Genomic DNA, 23,381 nt, shown 5'->3' on the forward strand with positions numbered 1-23,381 from the left:
ATAATGTATATAAAACAAAGTTTTTTAGGACGTGTTACAGAGGGAATTCCCATTACCTTTATTGTTAGCTGACATACGAGTGAGAATGCACAGCAAAAAGAAAACATGTGTTTTTGTCTCACATGAGAATTGTGAACGATAGTGAATGATAAAAAAAAAGTGCAGTTCCCCATTTAATTGTGTATCTCCAAAGAAAATGTCAGCAATAAGAGTGACTGTCCATGGTGCTGAAATCTATCTTCCAAGTGATTCCATTTAGGGGCAATGCAATCTCACACGTGTGTAATTCTTAACAACAAATACATGACATAGCAGCCTCGATACAATCCCTCTCTTTTCTCCAGCTATGGGGCTGTATGTCACGTGCGTGCGTGACCAATAGCCGACGATGTGATGCTTGACGCCCTCCCCTCCCGACTGGCCCAAAGAAAACTGCAGCAAGTTGCCTGCTTTGCATCCTTCTGCTGGGATATATAAGGTGCACGCAGAGTAGGTGTCAGTCGCTGTGCAAGCCATCCACACCCTCACACCTGCACGTATGCACGCGCACACTCCACGCACCCACATAGCACACCCACGTAGCTGCGTCTCTTGCCTCACTTCCTCCCCGCCACTTCCTGCTAACTTGTCCGCATGGACGCCATAGGGAGCCCCTTTAGGAGAACTATGGATGCGAGGACGAGCAGCTACGGCTACAGCCGCTTAGCCGGCGCCCCCTCCAGCGGCTTCCGCTCCTCTCAGACGTGGTCCCGGGCCAGTCCCGGCTCCGGCGTGAGCGTGTCGTACAAGAGGAGCACGAACAAGCCCCGCACAGAGAGCACGGAGCTCAGCCAGAGTTCGCTGCTGAGCGCGGACGCCTGCAGGCGCTCCAACGAAAAGGAGCAACTCCAAGGGCTCAACGACCGCTTCGCCGTGTACATCGACAAGGTGCACTACCTGGAGCAGCAGAACAAGCAGATCGAGGACGAGATCCATGCCCTGAGGAGCCAGCAGGCGTCCCGCTCCCAACTGGGCGACCACTACGACCGGGAGCTGCAGGAGCTGCGCGACACGCTGGAGCAGATCCACCGTGACAAGGCGCAGATTCAGCTGGACGCCGACCACCTGGACGACGACATCCAGCGGGTCAGGGAGCGCCTGGACGAGGAAGCCCGCATACGCGAGGATGCCGAGGCCATCATCCGCGTCCTCAAGAAGGACGCCGGAGATTCGGAGTTGCTTAAGTCGGAGCTGGAGAAGAAAGTGCAGTCCTTGCAGGACGAGATCGCCTTCATCCGCAACAACCACGAAGAGGAGGTGAGCGAGCTGCTGGGTCACATCCAGGCGTCCCAGGTGACCGTGGAGCGCAGGGACCCCCAGAGGGCCGACATCACCGAGGCTCTGCGGGAGATCCGCAGCGAGCTGGAGGGCCACTCCAACCAGAACCTGCAGCAGGCGGAGAGCTGGTTCGTGTGCCACTACGCCAAGCTCAACGAGGCGGCCGAGCAGAACAAGGACGCCATCAAGTCCGCCCGGGACGAGATCAGCGACTACCGGCGCCAGCTGCAGACCAAGACGGTGGAGCTGGAGTCTGTCCGCGGCACAAGAGACTCGCTGGAGAGGCAGCTGAGTGACATTGAGGACCGCCACAACGGCGACATGTCCAGCCTGCAGGTACAACTATTTTGAATATCATAATTGTATGTTTCATGTGCATGCACGTGGGCTTTATGACAGTATTGTGTTCACTACATGAATTCATTGAATAAAAAAATACAAAGAAAAAGGCTGCAGCGAAATATCACCCTCTCTCTCCTCATTTTTGCTGACTAACAGTCATGGCGGGATGCCTTCATTGGACATGCCCTCTTTCAATTCAGGGTGGGGTGCATTGAAATGAAGAGTCCTTGGAGTGGGCATATTTAAATAGCTGCGTCAAGACTGCAGACTGCACTTTAAAAAAATAACCAACTAAATTAAAGTTGTTAGTAAGATGGTCACCGTGAGACATGCAAATAAAAACATTTCCTTATATTTATGTTTGCTATTAAATGTGTGTGTTCATGTTTTTAGGAGACAATCCACCAGCTGGATAATGAGCTCAAGAGCACCAAATGGGAGATGGCACGTCATCTGCGTGAGTACCAGGACCTGCTCAATGTCAAGATGGCCCTGGACATCGAGATTGCTGCATACAGGTGACTATATCTAATGCATATTTCACATATTTGCAACTTTTGACAATTTTGAAATACTTATTATCCAACAGTATGGACACAACACTTGCGTTTCTAATAAATGGAAGTAAAAACAACTATCAACAAAATTAAATACTGCATGTGGAAGTCAAATCAACTAGAGCGGATCATGGTGGCTATTAAACTATTGTTGGGAGTTTTTTAAATTTTTGATATTTATAATTTTTTTCTCAAATGAATGTCGATATTGTAAAAATTGTTATTGTGATTTCATAGCTAATTACTGTCTAATAATTGCATTACTTAACTGTAACTGCAATGTTGTGATTTTACAGTTAATTATAATAACATAACTAAATGCTCTAACTTCACAATTGTAAGTTTATAGTTAATGATTCTCTTGGTTTAACAACATACTACTTACCTACTGTACAATAGTGTTTAAGGTTAGTCTACAGAACACTAAGAGACATCAGTTTGTATTTACAGTAGTTTGGTTACAATATTTAACTGTGAAATAATGGTTAATTGCTGTGAAATATAAAGACATCATACTTGTTACAGTCATTTGTAGTAATGTGACAGTAAATTTAGGATTACAGTATTTTACTGTACATGCATACTGTTAAATGCTGTGAAATCCTAGCAACACTTCACCTCTAAAAATCAGTAAGATATATCAAGATGCTTAAGAGAATGATTGCTTCTTGAAATGGTCACAACTAAAGGCTGTTTTAATTTGCAGTTTATCTTGAAATTACACATTTCTATTTTTCCATATATTTTTCTTGCCTATAAGCATTATTTGCCCCATGAAATGTGACATATTCACTTAAGAAAATAAGGATTGTTGAACAAACTTTTAGGTCAAATTGGACGTCACACAACCATGTCGTTGCTTTCAGTCAATCACGGCCAAATATCGTTTGGGACAGTAAAAAAAACAACTAATACGTTAAAATGGTATGACAGTACTTTTCATTCACTATTGTTATATTAATGGTAAAGAGAAATTACATTTTGAGTCATTTCAAAAAGGGCTTTGTTAAAGTGAACATCATTAGAAAATACTTATTTTAGACAAGTATTGTTCTGGCCGACCTATGCACTCTACACTATATGAGTACATGCCTATTATTATTAAACAGATAGTGCCTAATCTTATTTTAAATTGGATTTCGTTAACAACGACTTTTACTTTAATGGAGGATTGAAAAAATAAAATAAAATGAAAAAGTTGTGTTTCGATTCACATTGTGCACAAAACACAGTAAATCCATCAGTCGACTAATTGCTAAGAATTCTGAGCAATTGACTTAAATCTTTAATTGACTCAAGATTTGAATTTCAATTCATCTTCATTTTTGTTGAACAGATTAACAGATGACACTGGAGATGTTAAAGTGTAAAAACCGTATTTGTATTTCCTGCTATCTAAAATAATAAACAACAAAACAAATTATTATTGATCAAGGTCATTAAGTCATTTGCTCATTCCTCCAGAAAACTCCTGGAGGGCGAGGAGACCCACTTCAGCACTTTCTCCCATCGTCCGGCTGTTTCCTTCTCCAAAATGTCAAGGGTTATGTCAGAAGCTCCTAAAATGAAAGTGCAACATAAGTTTGTAGATGAGATCATTGAGGAGACCAGGGTAGAGGATGAAAAGGCCGACATGGAGGAGGCCCTGGCTGAGATAGCACAGGAGCTCTCGGCCACACTGGAAGGCAGTGGTGGAGAAGAAGAGGAGGATGATGAAGAAGAAGAAGACAAAGAAGAAGAAGAGTCAGGTGATGAAGAGAAAGAGGGGGAAGGTGGGGTGGCTGAGGAGGAATTTATAGCTGCAACCGATGCTAAAGTTAGTTCACAAGCACCCGCCAAGGAAGAAGAAGGGGATGAGGAGGAGGGTGGGGACGAGGAAGAAGAGGGTGAAGAAGGTGAGGAAGAGGAAAATGAAGAAGATGACGATGAGGAGAGCAAAGGAGATGATGAGGTAAATGACGAGGGAGAAGTGGAGGAAACCATCCTATGTTCCAAAGCTCAGGAGGCTAAAGCCTTGCCTGAGAAGGCAAAGGTCGAGGAATTAAAAGAGGAAGAAGAAGCCAGTGGGGGAGAAGAGGAAGCCGAAGAAGAGGATGAGGAAGAAGAAAAGGATAAAGCAGATGACAAGGAGAAAAAGGGCGATGCAAAAACTGAGGAAAGTATTGTAGCCAAAGTGGAAGTTCAAAAAACAGGAGCTATAAAGCTTGAAGCCAAAAAGGAAGAAAATGTCAAAACCAAACCAGCAAAACCAGACTCTCTCAAACCTGAATCCCCCAAAACTAGTTCTCCTCAGTCAGAATCCCCAAAACCGAGTTCTCCAAAATCAGTATCTCCAAAGGCTGGTTCACCAAAATCTGAATCGCCAAAACTGAGTTCTCCAAAGTCAGAATCTCCAAAGGCTGGTTCTCCTAAATCTAAATCCCCAAAGGCAAGATCTCCGAAGTCAGAATCCCCAAAACCTAGTTCCCCAAAGTCAGAATCCCCCAAACCTACTTCCCCGAAGTCAGAATCCCCAAAGGCTGGTTCTCCGAAGTCAGAATCTCCAAAACCTAGCTCCCCAAAGTTAGAATCTCCAAAGGCTGGTTCCCCAAAGGCTGGTTCTCCGAAGTCAGAATCTCCTAAACCTAGCTCCCCAAAGTTAGAATCTCCAAAGGCTGGTTCCCCAAAGTCTGAATTCCCAAAACCTGTGTCCCCAAAAGCAGAATCCCCTAAATCAGAATCTCCCAAGCCTGCCTCCTCCCCCAAAGATGACTCACCAAAGGCTAGTTCTCCAAAAGCAGAATCCCCTAAATCAGAATCTCCCAAGCCTGCCTCCTCCCCCAAAGACGACTCACCAAAGGCTCGTTCTCCAAAAGCAGAATCTCCTAAATCAGAATCACCGAAGACAGTATCCCTAAAAGGAGAATCCCCTAAATCAGAATCCCCCAAGCCTGCCTCCCCCAAAGAAGAGTCAAAGGCCATTTCTCCAAAGGCAGAGTCCCCCCAATCAGAATTGGCAAAAGCTGACTCACAAAAGGCAGTATCTCCCAAAACAGAACCTACCAAATCTGACGTGCCACAGCCTGACGAAGACAAAAAGAGCGACTTGACGGAAGACAAGACGACAAAAGACGTGGCTATGAATGGTGATGTAGACAAGACCAGCCCAGAGCAGGAACAGAAGAAGGACGAGGGCGACAACGTGATCACTAACGGCGTAGACGAGAGCCTAATCAAAGATGACGGCAGTCAGAAGGTGGTGATCACCAAAACCGTGGAGACCATTACTACTGGGGACAACGGCTCGCAGCTGGTGACTAAGTCGGTCACTGTAACAGAGACGGTGAAGGAGGTGGAGGAAGTGCTGCAGGACAAGATGGTCTCCACCGTCAAGACGGAGAAGCACTCCATCCAATCTATCAAGCAGGTGACGGAGAGCGAATGAGACGTATGAGCAAGAGGATTGGTCGATGAGAAGACAAGCGGAACTAACATAAGAGAACACATACAGCTAGAGCCACATAATACACAACTTAGAAAGAAGCCAGACAAACGCTACAAATGTTAGAAATGCATGTTTGCAGATGCACTGAGGGGGGCCAGCCATTGAGACTTTTTGCTTTGTGTTCTTTCCACAGCTCACTGATGAGCTTGTAGTTTTGGGGGTGGGCGGGCTTTGCATGCTAGCTCAGGGGCTGAGAGAGGGCATTTACCTCTCCAATGTATGTACTGTACGTATGTTAAGAATAGACCGTAAAGAGACATATTAAAAGATAGACTGTAAAGCGGGTGGGTGGGACATTTTTCTTTTTCAAAGTAAATGAGGGCAGGGAGATAAGAAGTGTGTGAGAGGGGCATGGGGTTGTGTGCAATGTAGCCTTACTTGACATACGTGAAGATTGCGACTCAGCCAAAAAAAAAATACTGTGCACACCCGCAGCAGCGAATGACAACAGGACGATCACGTGACCCTACGCAATACTCCGATGCTATTCATGAACCTTATGAAACTACTAGCCTTAAACATGCTTTTTCATCCATGTCTGTTATGTTTACCTGGTTGCAAATGCAAAGAAAATACTGTAGTAGTGTAGAGAATCGCATTCTGGTATATATGCATAAGAATGGACTTGAAATGCAAAACAGAAATATGAGGTGCTACTGTTTGCAGTCCCAAGATCTTACTCATCAACAACAATTTCCCAGCAACATTTGCTCAATAAACATAATCATTATGATTACAAACCATCTCCTGTCTTTTTCCACATTGGTATATCAGCATGTGACTATTGGAATCATAGTAGCAAGAAGATATGGAGATATTGTGCACATCAGTGACGTGCAGTCACTAGAGGCGGGGCCTCACCTGCCATCATGGAAAGAAAAAAAATGTAAAAAGAAAAAAAAAAATTAAATTGTTATATGTATCCAGTGATTATACTATAAAGTTATTTTCCATTTAACTTCACCAGTTTTAGATTATTTTTATTCAAAATCGCTGAATTTTCACATTTGCCGTTCAAATACTGAGAAGAGACGGTGCGGTGAACAACAGCCAGTTGAGGCACGTCACTCAGTGCCTCAACATGGATTCCGGACTCGGCTAACTGCTGGCCTGCTGTGCAGTGAGACTGTATTGCTATATGAATTATATTATACATTTCCATAGTTTAGTTAGCTGAGGTATATAATGTACAGTGTATTTTGTCAACAACTGTATGTGTGTAACGTATTTCTTGTGCTGAGCGATCATAAAACAGCTGCAAAAGACGCACTGGCTGAGGCTCCAGTAATCCCGCCTCCTGCACCCCCGCCGTAGAATTGTTATATCAACTAAAGCCCACAATTAAACTTTCCACGTGCAAGATTGAATCTATTTAAAAAAGTTATTTCATAAGAAGCCAAAAAGTGCAAAAACAATAATGTTCGTGTTGGAGTTGTGAATGACTGCAGGGCCACAACATTAGGTACACCTGCAGACTGCAGGTGTACCTAATTCACAACTCTTCCAACAAGAACATTATTGTTTTTGCACTTTTTGGCTTCTTATTAAATAAATAAATGATAAATGGGTTGTACTTGTATAGCGCTTTTCTACCTTCAAGGTACTCAAAGCGCTTTGACACTACTTTCACATTTACCCATTCACACACACATTCACACACTGATGGAGGGAGCTGCCATGCAAGGCGCTAACCAGCACCCATCAGGAGCAAGGGTGAAGTGTCTTGCTCAGGACACAACGGACATGATGAGGTTGGTACTAGGTGGGGATTGAACCAGGGACCCTCGGGTCGCGCACGGCCATTCTCCCACTGCGCCACACCGTCCCCTGCCATTAAATAACATTTGTAACCTATTTTTATGGGCTTTCCTCTTTGTGATGTTAAGTTCCTGTTATGCGCTGTTATACAGTATATGCCTTGAGCTCTTATTTTGAAGGCGCTAAGAGCGGAAGTGATGACACGGAGTGGAGCGGAAGTTTTTGAAAGAATGTAAATAAAGTGGTCCTCGTGTAAACTGGAGCCTCCGTGTTTGTTATTTTGTAGTTTCATACAGTATAGGCGACATTTATAAACCCTCGGTCACACTTTTTTAAATAGATTCAATCTTGCACGTGGAAAGTTTAAGTGAGGGCTTTAGTTGCGGTGCATGGACTTAATTTATAAGTAAAGGTAAGACCATAATAACGTTTTTTTTAATTAAATGTGCTTTTTTGTGTGCTACAGTGTGTATGTGTAAAGTTAAAGTTAAGTTAAAGTACCAATTATTGTCACACACACACTAGGTGTAATGAAATGTGTCGTCTGTATTTGACCCATCCCCTTGTTCACCCCCTGGGAGGTGAGGGGAGCAGTGGGCAGCAGCGGCGCCGCGCCCGGGAATCATTTTTGGTGATTTAACCCCCAATTCCAACCCTTGATGCTGAGTGCCAAGCAGGGAAGAATGCTGGTATGAGCTTTTAAACATAACCCGTTAACTACTGCCAATCAAATGGTGAATAAGATACTCTTTAGGGTTCATATGTTTGTAAATCTGACTGTGATGAAGTCAGTGCCTCACCAACCATGAACCTCACCGCACGTCACTGGTGCACATCAATCTGTGTTGAGGTAATGAGTAAAAAATATATACAGTAAGAGAGGGATTTATATTGCCCCATTCGTCGCAGTTTAACTGACTCATGAAACATGATGAATGTGAGGCGCTAACTATCTACTTTAGCCACCAGATAGTAGTAAAACCTGTTGAATAATTTAAAAATAAATTTTGTGGGCCTGGATAAATTTCCCCAAAGTATAGGGTTTATTATTTGTAAAATAGAACATTTTCATCGCCCCAGTATTACAAAATGTTCATGACCTTCTAAATACGAGTTTTAACAATATGAAAACCCTTTGGATTGGGTTACAATTAGGACACCTATGCATTTATTTTATTCAATATAGTACAGTCGTAATTAAATTGACATAGTAGATATAGTGGTTTCACCACAGAGCTGATTTTTTTGGAGGCTATTTGTTTATATTTTTAAAGCGTTTAAAGAAAATCAAGTATTTAAGCAAACAAAATAGCTAAATAAACTAAACATAGCAATACAACAGTAGTATTGCCCACTTGAAGAGACCAAGTCACTCAGAGTGTGCTGTTCAGTATAGTGGCCACCAGAGGTGGGTAGAGTAGCCAGAGATTGTACTCAAGTAAGAGTACTGTTACTTTAGAGATTTATTACTTAAGTAAAAGTAAGGAGTAGTCACCTAAATATTTAATTGAGTAAAAGTAAAAAGTATGTTGTGAAAAAACTACTCAAGTACTGAGTAACTGATGAGTAACCTGTTCGTTTAATGATGACGGCAACAAATAATGCCCAAAAACATAAAAATAGCAATGAGCAAATTCAGAGCCAGGAATATCTCTTAAGCAACTAAAACAATAATATATATTAAATAATAATACATTAACATAAAAAAAAATTAAGGCAAATTGAGCCACAATAACTTAACAGCACCATAGGCTCAGTAGGCAGAGATTACAAAGGAAAATAACAAGTTAGCCTTTACACAAACCATAAACTGATAGGTGTGGGCTGCACCTGAGAACACACTGTGCACTTCTGATTGGTGTTTGTATGCATGCGTGAGTGTGTGCGTGTATGTGTATCTCTGTCTGTCTATGAGGCTGCAGTGCGTTAATAAATGTCCCGACATGATGTACATTTGACAGTGATTCATAGCAGGGAAGCTAACAACAGCCTACGGTGACAGCCAAAATATCTACTAACGTTGCTTACCGTACTTCCTTAAATATGACGTTGAGTTCATGTAAGCCCACACTTTTTCAGCAGGCGAGCTACTTTTTAAATGACCAAGTCAAGGTGATCTACCTCATATATACATACACACACATATCATATATATATATATATATATATATATATATATATATATATATATATATATATATATATATATATATATATACATAAATATATATATATATATATATATATATACACACAGTATATATAAAGTATATATATATATATATATATATATATATATACATATATACACATACATACATACATTTATAATTTATATTTATTTATTTAGCCGTTTTTGTTCACATGTTAAAGGTGTTTTAATAAATATACATGCATGTTTAACATATAGATTCCTTTCTTTCATGAAGACAAGAATATAAGTTGGTGTATTATCTGATTCTGATGACTTGCATTAATTGGAATCAGACAGTAGTGCTGATAACGTCCACGTTTTCAAATGGAGGAGAAAAACGTTCTTTCTGTCTAATACCACATGAAAGTGGTTGGTTTTTGGCATCTTATTTGTCCAGCTTCCATATTCGTTTTTATACACTTTACAAGAAATACATTGGCGGCAAACTCCGTTGCTTGCTAGCTTGTTTGCGCTGGCTTTCGGAGACTTTTATTTTGTTAGTGCAGGCGCGATGGAGCGGCACTTTTATTGTGAAGACAGGAACTGTGCGGTCAGTCTTTAGGGAGGTACGGTTGAAATAAAAAACGTGTCTTTTTTTCCTTCACACTTTTGATTGATTGATTGAAACTTTTATTAGTATATTGCACAGTACAGTACATATTCCGTACAATTGACCACTAAATGGTAATTTAGTGGTCGTTATCATCATCATCATCACCACCTCTACGCAGACATTAGTCATCTCTGCGGACCAGGTCGGAGGTCAACTGAGGAAGCTACAGCCTAGGAAAGCAGCAGGCCCAGACAAGGTGTGCCCCCGACTCCTGAAGACCTGTGCTGCAGAACTGGGTGAACCACTCCAGCGGATCTTCAACCTCAGCCTGCAGCTGGGGAGAGTGCCCACCCTCTGGAAGACGTCGTGCATCGTTCCAGTTCCCAAAAAGAACTGCCCCAGTGAGCTGAATGACTACAGACCAGTGGCGCTCACCTCTCATATAATGAAGACAATGGAGCGGCTCCTTCTCAGCCTCCTCAGACCACAGGTGCAACATGCCCAGGACAGCCTGCAGTTTGCATACCAGGCAGGCGTTGGTGTGGAGGATGCTATCCTTTACCTGCTGCACCGAGCCCACTCACACCTGGATAAGGGAAATGGCGCTGTGAGGATTCTGTTCCTGGACTTCTCGAGTGCCTTTAATACTACCCAGCCAGTACATCTAAGAAGGACAGCTCCAGACTGGAGAAACTGATCAGGCGGGCCGGTTCTACGATCGGAATAAAACTGGACTCACTGGTGACGGTGGCAGAGAAGAGGACTGTGGAAAAACTAGTGAGCATCCTGGATGATGCCAGTCACCCTCTGCATACTGTTGTCAGTAGCCAGAGGAGCCTGTTTAGTGCTAGACTGCTTCATCCCAAGTGCAGGACTAATAGACTCAAAAACTCTTTTGTCCCACACGCCATTAGACTGTACAACTCCTCTCTGGGGGAGAGGGGGGCTGGGGTACTAGGATGACAGGAGATGCAAAACAATAACAGTGCAATACTTTTTCATAACATGGTCACAACTGTCTAGTTTCTCTTGTTATATTCTTATTTTACTGTTATATTTGTATTCTCATTGTTGCTTTTTATTTTTATTCTATTGTAATATTTTTTTATTTCGTTTCCATTTATACCCCCATTATTTACTTTTTACTTTTTAAATTCGATCCCAATTCTGTACACTGCTGCTGGAATTTTAATTTTCCTGAGGGAACTCTCCTGAAGGAATCAATAAAATACCATCTATCCATCTATCTATCTATCTATCTATCTATCTATCTATCTATCTAACACCCAAATAAGATTTTCAACTTGTTTAAGTCGGGGTCCACGTGTGACGGTCATGTGACCTGTTTGATTGGTGAAACGGAGTCAAACGTCACCAGTGACTGTATATGATTGGTGAAACGCAGGCTTGCGAGGCTTGCGATAGATCTACTTTGAAGGTCTGTCTGACAAACCAAAACAAACAAAGCGTACATTAACAGATCGATAAAAATTAGTAGCGAGTACCGAGCTGAATGCAGATAAATGGAGCGGAGTAAACGTAGCGTTCCTTCTCTATAAATATACTCAAGTAAGAGTAAAAGTATGTTGCATTAAAACTACTCTTAGAAGTACAATTTATCCCAAAGGTTACTCAAGTAGATGTAACTGAGTAAATGTAGCGTGTTACTCCCCACCTCTGGTGGCCACTGATTGGCTCAGCCTCACACCGCATTACTATATCGGATTAAAAATTAGTGTAAAGGTGACGAGAGGGTGTTATTTCATGTCTAGAGTGCTCTCATAAGGTCGTAATATGTTTTTGTTTTTTAATGTACTAGTAATACAAATATTTGATTTATAATGAATGATTTACGGGAACTCATTTATCACAGTCATTTCCGGAACCAATTATACACCATAAATGAGGGGCGGCTGTACTGCAGTCCAAAGCCGTAACCAGGACTTGACAAATATCAGGGTCAAAATTTGGAATAGGAGCTTTGAAAGGCTGAAATCATAGGTATCCCAGCACCAGATAAATAATATTAACTTGAACAACACAATTTAGAGAATAGCAAAAGCATTTATTAAGGTAGAGTTATCACCTGTTATATTACCAAATGTTACGAAAGCCAGCCAGAGTGGCTTGGCCTTGTGTATGATGGTAAACCTCACTCCCTAACAACCTTAATGGGAAACTGCACTTTTTTGGGGGGGATTTTCATTATCATTGTCAATCCTTGTGAGACAAGAACACATGTTTATTTTTTATGCATTATGAATTGTAATATTCGGCTTGCACTCAACGGCTAACAATGTAGCTAATTGGATTAATCTCTCCTGCCCATAAAGCTCTCTAAAAAAACATCCCAAAACTGCCAACAATTCTCCATTTACATGCAGTGATCAGCATACTACACAAGTAATAGCAAAAATGTTATTAAAAGAGCTAACACAAAGGAACTACTTTTAGCGGTGCCTTTATCACAGAGACATATATAGCTTATGCTATTGACAAATTGAGCTGCTGCATTGCATCTGAGGTGGTAAAAGGTCATTCTAGATTATGAATCATGCCTCTCACTTGTACAGTATAAGATTGTTGTCAACTGATGTGGTCAACTTTGACATTCAACTTACACAAGGAAATTAGGAGAAATGCGTGAAAAAGTTAAAGTTAAAAGTTAAAGTACCACTGATTGTCACACATACACACTCACTTGTTTTTGTTTTGTTTTGTTTTACCTGTATGAGCCATATGATTCATTATTCATCTAAACAGGAAGATATAAACATCCCATCAGTCAACATCCAAGCGAGAGCAGACATTGTACAGTAAGTGATTGTTTCATTATGTTCATAGTTTGTATTTATTGTTCAGCACTTATAGCAAAAGTGCTACTTTCTGGATCTGCTCTCATCACTAAGCTTCTAAAAGCTGTAAGCTCACCCTCTGTATATTCAGGCTCAAAAATATAAAGTTCTAGATCATCATTTATCACAGTAATCGTCGTTACTCATGAAATCTGCTATTAATGGTAATAGTTGTTAAAGGAAATAGCAAACACTGTTTTGCGTGTGTGAAATTAATATTCCACTATATGGTTATAATAACCAAAATATGTAGATATTACATATTATGAATGTGTCTGTTAATACATGACAAATATACTTACATAGTGTATATAAAACAGAGTTTTTTAGGACGTGTTATAGAGGGAATCCCCATTACCTTCATTGTTAGCTGACTTACGAGTTAGAATGCACAGCAAAAAGAAAACATGTGTTTTTGTCTCATATGAGAATTGTGAATGATAAAAAAAGTGCAGTTCCCCATTTAATTGTGTATTTCCAAAGAAAATGTCAGCAATAAGAGTGACTGTCCATGGTGCTGAAATCTATCTTCCAAGTGATTCCATTTAGGTGCAATGCAATCTCACACGTGTGTAATTCTTAACAACAAATACATGACATAGCAGCCTCTATACAATCCCTCACTTCTCTCCAGCTATGGGGATGTATGTCACGTGCTTGCGTGACCAATAGCTGACGATGTGATGCTTGACGCCCTCCCCTCCTGACTGGCCCAAAGAAAACTGCAGCAAGTTGCCTGCTTTGCATCCTTCTGCTGGGATATATAAGGTGCACGCAGAGTAGGTGTCAGTCGCTGTGCAAGCCATCCACACCCTCACACCTGCACGTATGCACGCGCACACTCCACGCACCCACATAGCACACCCACGTAGCTGCGTCTCTTGCCTCACTTCCTCCCCGCCACTTTCTGCAAACTTGTCCGCATGGACACTATAGGGAGCCCTTATAGGAGGACTATGGATGCGAGGACGAGCAGCTACGGCTACAGCCGCTTAGCCGGCGCCCCTTCCAGCGGCTTCCGCTCCTCTCAGACGTGGTCCCGGGCCAGTCCCGGCTCCGGTGTGAGCGTGTCGTACAAGAGGAGCGCGAACAAACCCCGCACAGAGAGCACGGAGCTCAGCCAGAGTTCGCTGCTGAGCGCAGACGCCTGCAGGCGCTCCAACGAGAAGGAGCAACTCCAAGGGCTCAACGACCGCTTCGCCGTGTACATCGACAAGGTGCACTACCTGGAGCAGCAGAACAAGCAGATCGAGGACGAGATCCATGCCCTGAGGAGCCAGCAGGCGTCCCGCTCCCAACTGGGCGACCACTACGACCGGGAGCTGCAGGAGCTGCGCGACACGCTGGAGCAGATCCACCGTGACAAGGCGCAGATTCAGCTGGACGCCGACCACCTGGACGACGACATCCAGCGACTCAGGGAGCGCCTGGACGAGGAAGCCCGCATCCGCGAGGACGCCGAGGCCATCATCCGCGTCCTCAAGAAGGACGCCGGAGATTCGGAGTTGCTTAAGTCGGAGCTGGAGAAGAAAGTGCAGTCCTTGCAGGACGAGATCGCCTTCATCCGCAACAACCACGAAGAGGAGGTGAGCGAGCTGCTGGGTCACATCCAGGCGTCCCAGGTGACCGTGGAGCGCAGGGACCCCCAGAGGGCCGACATCACCGAGGCTCTGCGGGAGATCCGCAGCGAGCTGGAGGGCCACTCCAACCAGAACCTGCAGCAGGCGGAGAGCTGGTTCGTGTGCCACTACGCCAAGCTCAACGAGGCGGCCGAGCAGAACAAGGACGCCATCAAGTCCGCCCGGGACGAGATCAGCGACTACCGGCGCCAGCTGCAGACCAAGACGGTGGAGCTGGAGTCTGTCCGCGGCACAAGAGACTCGCTGGAGAGGCAGCTGAGTGACATTGAGGACCGCCACAACGGCGACATGTCCAGCCTGCAGGTACAACTATTTTGAATATCATAATTGTATGTTTCATGTGCATGCACGTGGGCTTTATGACAGTATTGTGTTCACTACATGAATTCATTGAATAAAAAAATACAAAGAAAAAGGCTGCAGCGAAATATCACCCTCTCTCTCCTCATTTTTGCTGACTAACAGTCATGGCGGGATGCCTTCATTGGACATGCCCTCTTTCAATTCAGGGTGGGGTGCATTGAAATGAAGAGTCCTTGGAGTGGGCATATTTAAATAGCTGCGTCAAGCCTGCAGACTGCACTTTAAAAAAAAACTAACTAAATTAAAGTTGTTAGTAAGATGGTCATCGTTAGACATGCAGATAAAAACATTTCCTTATATTTATGTTTGCTATTAAATGTGTGTGTTCATGTTTTAGGAGACAATCCACCAGCTGGATAATGAGCTCAAGAGCACCAAATGGGAGATGGCACGTCATCTGCGTGAGTACCAGGACCTGCTCAATGTCAAGATGGCCCTGGACATCGAGATTGCTGCATACAGGTGACTATATCTAATGCATATTTCACATATTTGCAACTTTTGACAATTTTGAAATACTTATTATCCAACAGTATGGACACAACACTTGCTTTTCTAATAAATGGAAGTAAAAACAACTATCAACAAAATTAAATACTGCATGTGGAAGTCAAATCAACTAGAGCGGATCATGGTGGCTATTAAACTATTGTTGGGAGTTTTTTAAATTTTTGATATTTATAATTTTTTTCTCAAATGAATGTCGATATTGTAAACATTGTTATTGTGATTTCATAGCTAATTACTGTCTAATAATTGCATTACTTAACTGTAACTGCAATGTTGTGATTTTACAGTTAATTATAATAACATACTGTAACTAAATGCTCTAACTTCACAATTGTAAGTTTATAGTTAATGACTCTCTTGGTTTAACAACATACTACTACCTACTGTACAATAGTGTTTAAGGTTAGTCTACAGAACACTTTAAGAGACAAATCAGTTTGAATTTACAGTAGTTTGGTAACAATATTTAACTGTGAAATAATGGTTAATTGCTGTGAAATATAAGGACATCTTACTTGTTACAGTCATTTGTAGTAATGTGACAGTAAATTTAGGATTACAGTATTTTACTGTACATGCATACTGTTAAATGCTGTGAAATCCTAGCAACACCTCACCTCTAAAAATCAGTAAGCTATATCAAGATGCTTAAGAGAATGATTGCGTCTTGAAATGGTCACAACTAAAGGCTGTTTTAATTTGCAGTTTATCTTGAAATTACACATTTCTAATTCTCCATATATTTTTCTTGCCTATAAGCATTATTTGCCCCATGAGTTGTGACATATTCACTTAAGAAAATAAGGATTGTTGAACAAACTTTTAGGTCAAATTGGACGTCACACAACCATGTCGTTGCTTTCAGTCAATCACGGCCAAATATTGTTTCGGACAGTAAAAAAAACAACTATATATATGTGTACATGCCTATTATTATTAAACAGTTGTGATTCTGTTCACATTGTGCACAAAACACAGTAAATCCATCAGTCGACTAATTGCTAAGAATTCTGAGCAATTGACTTAAGTCTTTAATTGACTCGAGACTTAAGTTTCAATTCATCTTCATTTTTGTTGAAAAGATTAACAGATGACACTGGAGATGTTAAAGTGTAAAACCCGTATTTGTATTACCTGCTATCTAAAATAATAAACAACAATACAAATGATTCTTGATCAAAGTCATTAAGTCATTTGCTCATTCCTCCAGAAAACTCCTGGAGGGCGAGGAGACCCACTTCAGCACTTTCTCCCATCGTCCGGCTGTTTCCTCTTCCAAGATGTCACGGGTTATGTCAGAAGCTCCCAAAATGAAAGTGCAACATAAGTTTGTAGATGAGATCATTGAGGAGACCAGGGTAGAGGATGAAAAGGCCGACATGGAGGAGGCCCTGGCTGAGATAGCACAGGAGCTCTCGGCCACACTGGAAGGCAGTGGTGGAGAAGAAGAGGAGGAGGATGAAGAAGAAGAAGACAAAGAAGAAGAAGAGGCAGGTGATGAAGAGAAAGAGGGGGAAGGTGGGGTGGCTGAGGAGGAAATTATCGCTGCAACCGATGCTAAAGTTAGTTCACAAGCACCCGCCAAGAAAGAAGAAGGGGATGAGGAGGAGGGTGGGGATGAGGAAGAAGAGGGTGAAGAAGGTGAGAAAGAGGAAAATGAAGAAGATGACGATGAGGAGAGCAAAGGAGATGATGAGGCAAATGACGAGGGAGAAGTGGAGGAAACCATCCTATGTTCCAAAGCTCAGGAGGCTAAAGCCTTGCCGGAGAAGGCAAGGGTCGAGGAATTAGAAGAGGAAGAAGAGGCCAGTGGGGGAGAAGAGGAAGCCGAAGAAGAGGATGAGGAAGAAGAAAAGGATAAAGCAGATGACAAGGACAAAAAGGGCGATGCAAAAACTGAGGAAACTATTGTAGCCAAAGTGGAAGTTCAAAAAACAGGAGCTATAAAGCTTGAAGCCAAAAAGGAAGAAAATGTCAAAACCAAACCAGCAAAACCAGACTCTCTCAAACCTGAATCCCCCAAAACTAGTTCTCCTCAGTCAGAATCCCCAAAACCGAGTTCTCCAAAGTCAGTATCTCCAAAGGCTGGTTCACCAAAATCTGAATCCCCAAAACTGAGTTCTCCAAAGTCAGAATCTCCAAAGGCTGGTTCTCCTGAATCTGAATCCCCAAAGGCAAGATCTCCTAAGTCAGAATCCCCAAAACCTAGTTCCCCAAAGTCAGAATCCCCCAAACCTACTTCCCCAAAGTCAGAATCCCCAAAGGCTGGTTCTCCGAAGTCAGAATCTCCCAAACCTAGCTCCCCAAAGTTAGAATCTCCAAAGGCTGGTTCTCCGAAGTCAGAATCTCCTAAACCTAGCTCCCCAAAGTTAGAATCTCCAAAGGCTGGTTCCCCAAAGTCTGAATCCCCAAAACCTGTGTCCCCAAAAGCAGAATCCCCTAAATCAGAATCTCCCAAGCCTGCCTCCTCCCCCAAAGATGACTCACCAAAGGCTAGTTCTCCAAAAGCAGAATCCCCTAAATCAGAATCTCCCAAGCCTGCTTCCTCCCCCAAAGACGACTCACCAAAGGCTTGTTCTCCAAAAGCAGAATCTCCTAAATCAGAATCACCGAAGACAGTATCCCCAAAAGCAGAAACACCTAAATCAGAATCCCCCAAGCCTGCCCCCCCCAAAGAAGAGTCAAAGGCCATTTCTCCAAAAGCAGAGTCCCCCCAATCAGAATTGGCAAAAGCTGACTCACAAAAGGCAGAATCTCCCAAAACAGAACTTACCAAATCTGACGTGCCACAGCCTGACGAAGACAAAAAGAGCGACTTGACGGAAGACAAGACGACAAAAGACGTGGCTATGAATGGTGATGTAGACAAGACCAGCCCAGAGCAGGAACAGAAGAAGGACGAGGGCGACAACGTGATCACTAACGGCGTAGACGAGAGCCTAATCAAAGATGACGGCAGTCAGAAGGTGGTGATCACCAAAACCGTGGAGACCATTACTACTGGGGACAACGGCTCGCAGCTGGTGACTAAGTCGGTCACTGTAACAGAGACGGTGAAGGAGGTGGAGGAAGTGCTGCAGGACAAGATGGTCTCCACCGTCAAGACGGAGAAGCACTCCATCCAATCTATCAAGCAGGTGACGGAGAGCGAATGAGACGTATGAGCAAGAGGATTGGTCGATGAGAAGACAAGCGGAACTAACATAAGAGAACACATACAGCTAGAGCCACATAATACACAACTTAGAAAGAAGCCAGACAAACGCTACAAATTTTGGAAATGCATGTTTGCAGATGCACTGAGGGGGGCCAGTCATTGAGACTTTTTGCTTTGTGTTCTTTCCACAGCTCACTGATGAGCTTGTAGTTTTGGGGGTGGGCGGGGCTTTGCATGCTAGCTCAGGGGCTGAGAGAGGGCACTTACCTCTCCAATGTATGTACTGTACGTATGTTAAGAATAGATTGTAAAGAGACATATTAAAAGACAGACTGTAAAGCGGGTGGGTGGGACATTTTTCTTTTTCAAAGTAAATGAGGGCAGGGAGATATGGTGTGTGAGAGGGGCATGGGGTTGTGTGCAATGTAGCCTTACTTGACATACGTGAAGATTGCGACTCAGCCAAAAAAAAATACTGTGCACACCCGCAGCAACGAATGACAACAGGACGATCACGTGACCCTACGCAATACTCCAATGCTATTCATGAACCTTATGAAACTACTAGCCTTAAACATGCTTTTTCATCCATGTCTGTTATGTTTACCTGGTTGCAAATGCAGAGAAAATACTGTAGTAGTGTAGAGAATCGCATTCTGGTATATATGCATAAAAATGGACTTGAAATGCAAAACAGAAATATGAGGTGCTACTGTTTGCAGTCCCAAGATTTTACTCATCAACAACAATTTCCCAGCAATATTTGCTCAATAAACATAATCATTATGATTACAAACCATCTCCTGTCTTTTTCCGCATTGGTATATCAGCATGTGACTATTGGAATCATAGTAGCAAGGAGATATGGAGATATTGTGCACATAAATCTGTGTTGAGGTCATGAGTAAAAAATATATACAGTAGGAGAGGGATTTATATGGCCCCATTCGTCACAGTTTATCTGACTCATGAAACGTGATGAATGTGAGGCGTGCACTATCTACTTTCGCCACCAGATAGTAGTAAAACGTGTTGAATATTTAAAAAAAAGTTTTGTGGCAATTCCAACTTTGGACTACAAAGTCAGATGCTATGTATAGTGGCACTTTCCATCATTTTCAGCAGACTGCATTGCAAAACGATTAAACCCCTCTCTTCCTCCCACGCAAGACTCATCCAGGAATAGGGCCATATGAATCTCTTTCCCACTGTACTGTTAAAAATTACCAGAGTTTAATTGTATTTAACAGTATTTTTCCACAGTAAAATAGTGCAATCATAGTCCTCAAATGTTACTCTGAAAGTAATGCATTTATTAGGAAGTAATTTGCTCTGAATTTAAAATAAAAATAGTTTTACAGTGTAAAATGATTTTATCACTGTAAAAATAAATGTATTGCACCGGTTAATAGTTGCAATGTATGGGTATTGTAATATTTACTCGTGCGTTTCAATGTCACAGTAAATTTTGATCACAATATTTTAATATATTATAAAATACTGTTAAATGCTGATATTTTATTTTATATTTAATTTGTTTTACAGAGGGAGACCTTTTGGTCTTAATTAACACAAACTAATCATTTTGTGATGATGTAGCATACCAGTCTGCCACTGTGAAGTAGTAAATGAAGAGTGGGCTCAGAAACCTGCATTGCAGCTATGTCTGCACTGGGCTTCTATGTCAAGATCATAGACTTGTCCTTCCAGAGTCGATGATGCAAAAATCTTTAACTGCCACCGGTACTTGCATGCATCACTAAAACATCTCATACCCGCAGTATATGCGCAGTATATGTCAGACGACAATAAATGGAGTCTCAAATTACGACTGCAGAAACTCTCTTGGGGGAGGGAAAAAATACAAAACTTGTGACATAACCACTGGACCACTAGGGGGCAGGCAAGCAAACAAATTGGCAAAAGCAACTGTATTAGATACAGTAGGTGTTCTAACAGCAACAGGATCCACACGAACTGATTAGCTGTTCTGTGCTTGGCAATAGTTGTGGTTACTGTACAACAATGATACACATCTTGTTAAATGAGTACATCCCTGACAAAACAAAGCATTATCTTTGTAAAGGTAGAACAGTTGACACAGCTCTTGCACGATATCTAAAATGTAGAACTCTTCTGTATACGGTAAGGCATAGAAGAATAATACAATCTGTTGATCAACTTGACATGCATTTGCATCACTCAACTCTGCTAATCCATGTGGTCTACATACAACACACAAAGACAAAGATATGTTACAAAGGCCAGTTTGTTTCTGGCCAGAACAAATTCACAAAACTATTTTAAATAGCTGCAACATAACATACATAAGTAACAAACAGCATAATAACAGCATAGATGTAAACCAAGAAAGGCACACACTACATACACAAAGTCTAACCAGGCATTTTCTTCCTCAAGTAATTCTTATACAAAATCATGTCTGAAACCCAGAACACTACACATTTCCCCAGTTTTAGTTTAGAGATAAAGAAAGATTGGCCTGGCCCACTAGGATCCCTCTTTATGTTTGTGAACTTTATAGTCTATACATTTAGAGTGATGTGATAATCAAACACTCTAGAAGTCTAGAATGAAAGAGTATATAAGAGAATTGACAGCAACGTTCCCTCTCAGGAGCGCGCATGTGCAATTGCGCACTGCTCAAGCGTCCTCTGCGCATGGCAAATCTATGCCATGCACAAAATGAAATAAAAAAATAAGCGCATAACAATTTTCGACACGACACGGACACGACAGAGAAAACCGTTTTCGTCATCATTGTTCAAATATTGTAACGTCTGTCGAGACGCTTTGAGGACATGAATTCCATCCATCACTTTACTGAGCAAAACTCTTTACTGTCGGCCATAAACACATCACCAAAACATTAGTAAAAAAAATGATATCTAGCAAAACTGGTCATTTTCTGCAGTACAAACCAGACCAAAAGCAACTTTGTTATATCAACAGCAGCCGCTCGCTCTCTCACGTGCGCCAACACTTGCACATATGGCACTTAGCCAGTGATGCGTTTACAGCCGCACAAAAAGTCGGACAACTCCAACACCACACATAAAGTGTCATTCCAGGTCGTTACACTATGATTTACCAATCAAATGTGTGCTTATTCTAGTGTCATTTATTAGGAATCTTAATTTATAAATATTAATCATTAAATGCTGTTAGTATATTAAATAAATACTAATAAAAATATATTTTTTACAAACAGGAAGTTGCAGGAATGTACACATGATCCCCTGCTTACATCTCATTGTGCAACATGTGAATGTTTTAATGGGAACTAAATGCAATGTCTGAAAGGGGTACAAATTATTTCCAAAGCAGGACCTCCACCCAGACAAACAATACAAGTACACAGTTCATGAAAAACAATATTTTTTGTTATTGTCATTATAAGTGGGCCTAAACACTTATATTAGAAATGGAAATGACTGCTGTCATTTGATTATAATAATAAGAGAATGTTGTCTGTCTATCTGTGTTGGCCCTGTGATGAGGTGGGGACTTGTCCAGGGTGTACCCTGCCTTCCGCCCGAATGCAGCTGAGATAGGCTCCAGCGACCCCGAAAGGGACAAGCGGTAGGAAATGGATGGATGGATGGAGGTGTAAGTTGTTATTTAGTGAGGTTTGGGACAGGTGTGCTGCTGGTGTAGCCACAGTGTGCACGTCTAAAGTTGCTCACATGGACTCCACTCAATGCTCAGGGAGTTTTTGCGTTTGCTCACACATGAACAATTAGAGGGAACATTCATTGACAGAGTGTGTACCTTCAGCGGTGAATGGTGGTGGTGGTGGAGGTGAAGTGGCATCAGAGTCTCTGTCTCTCTTTACTAGCTTCGTCGAAGCATGTTGCTATGTAGCTTGTTTCAGCAGATTTGAATTGCTGTTTTGGGCAGTAGATGGCATCTTTGATCCAAAGCACAATTTACATTTAACTAAAATGTTATTTTCTTTGTGCTCGACAAAAGAAAAGTAGTGAAGATATCTCCATGTTAGCAAACTCGACTTCTGGCTCCGCCATGATCAGACACGCCCCCCCCCCCTCGCTCCCCACACTCACACTCAGACACACCCACACAGAGCGCATGTCTCTCTCTCTTCTCCGGCTTGTGACACAAGAAGAATCAGAACGCAGCGCTCTGATAAAACACACTTTATACTACATAAAAAGTAACGTAAAATAACGCAGTAACGCATCATGTAGTAACGGTAACTGAGTTACTGAATATAAAAAAATAACGCGTTAGATTACTAGTTACCGCCGAAACTAACGGCGTTACAGTAACGCGTTACTTTGTAACGCGTTAGTCCCAACACTGCTGATAACATATAGCAGTTATATATATATATATATATATATATAGCAGTAGCCAGACGGCCATAACAGAACTTGACATAATTTACATATACGGTCTGAGCAGTGCATTGACTGTTTAAATGATGTCACATCTGATCTTTACACTTTTGTTCAAGAGATCTCAGTTTAAAAGTCATGTTGCTATTTTGGCTTAATACCTGACCTTTGGCCTTCACGTGCAGGCGACTGTTCCTACTGGCTGAGCCGGCCTGTCCATCACAGATTGAAGGCCTCTTACAGGTGGACCGTGGAGAGGGTTTGTCCATCAT

The 23,381-nt window shown here is 42.1% G+C and overlaps 1 protein-coding gene across 2 annotated transcripts; it reads left to right on the forward strand.

Annotated features, from left to right (window-relative positions):
* The first annotated feature begins 491 nt into the window (after window positions 1–491).
* Window positions 492–19,519, forward strand: nefma (neurofilament medium chain a). 2 transcript variants are annotated; one of them, XM_072912101.1, is made up of 4 exons: window positions 492–1,653; window positions 2,053–2,177; window positions 3,681–3,988; window positions 17,005–19,519. In XM_072912101.1, the coding sequence occupies exons 1-4, from the start codon at window positions 634–636 to the stop codon at window positions 18,726–18,728; spliced, it is 3,177 nt and encodes a 1,058-aa protein (XP_072768202.1). In that variant the 5' UTR covers window positions 492–633; the 3' UTR covers window positions 18,729–19,519. The 2 variants fall into 2 exon arrangements, with proteins under 2 accessions (XP_072768202.1, XP_061782770.1); XM_061926786.1 differs by lacking the exons at window positions 492–1,653; window positions 2,053–2,177; window positions 3,681–3,988 and adding exons at window positions 13,868–15,003; window positions 15,401–15,525 and having other exon boundaries at window positions 16,784–19,519.
* The last annotated feature ends 3,862 nt before the right edge of the window (window positions 19,520–23,381 follow it).

The sequence above is a fragment of the Nerophis lumbriciformis genome, linkage group LG32 (genome assembly GCF_033978685.3).
Source record: "Nerophis lumbriciformis linkage group LG32, RoL_Nlum_v2.1, whole genome shotgun sequence".
Taxonomy (NCBI): Eukaryota; Metazoa; Chordata; class Actinopteri; order Syngnathiformes; family Syngnathidae; genus Nerophis; species Nerophis lumbriciformis.

What these genes read in the sequence shown, in the direction of transcription:
- nefma (XM_072912101.1), top strand. Translation starts at nt 634, where the DNA reads ATGGACGCCATAGGGAGCCCCTTTAGGAGAACTATGGATGCGAGGACG. An exon ending in GCGACATGTCCAGCCTGCAG is followed by an intron (nt 1,654 to 2,052) that starts GTACAACTATTT and finishes TCATGTTTTTAG; the next exon opens with GAGACAATCCACCAGCTGGA. An exon ending in TGAAGAGAAAGAGGGGGAAG is followed by an intron (nt 3,989 to 17,004) that starts GTGGGGTGGCTG and finishes CCACACTGGAAG; the next exon opens with GCAGTGGTGGAGAAGAAGAG.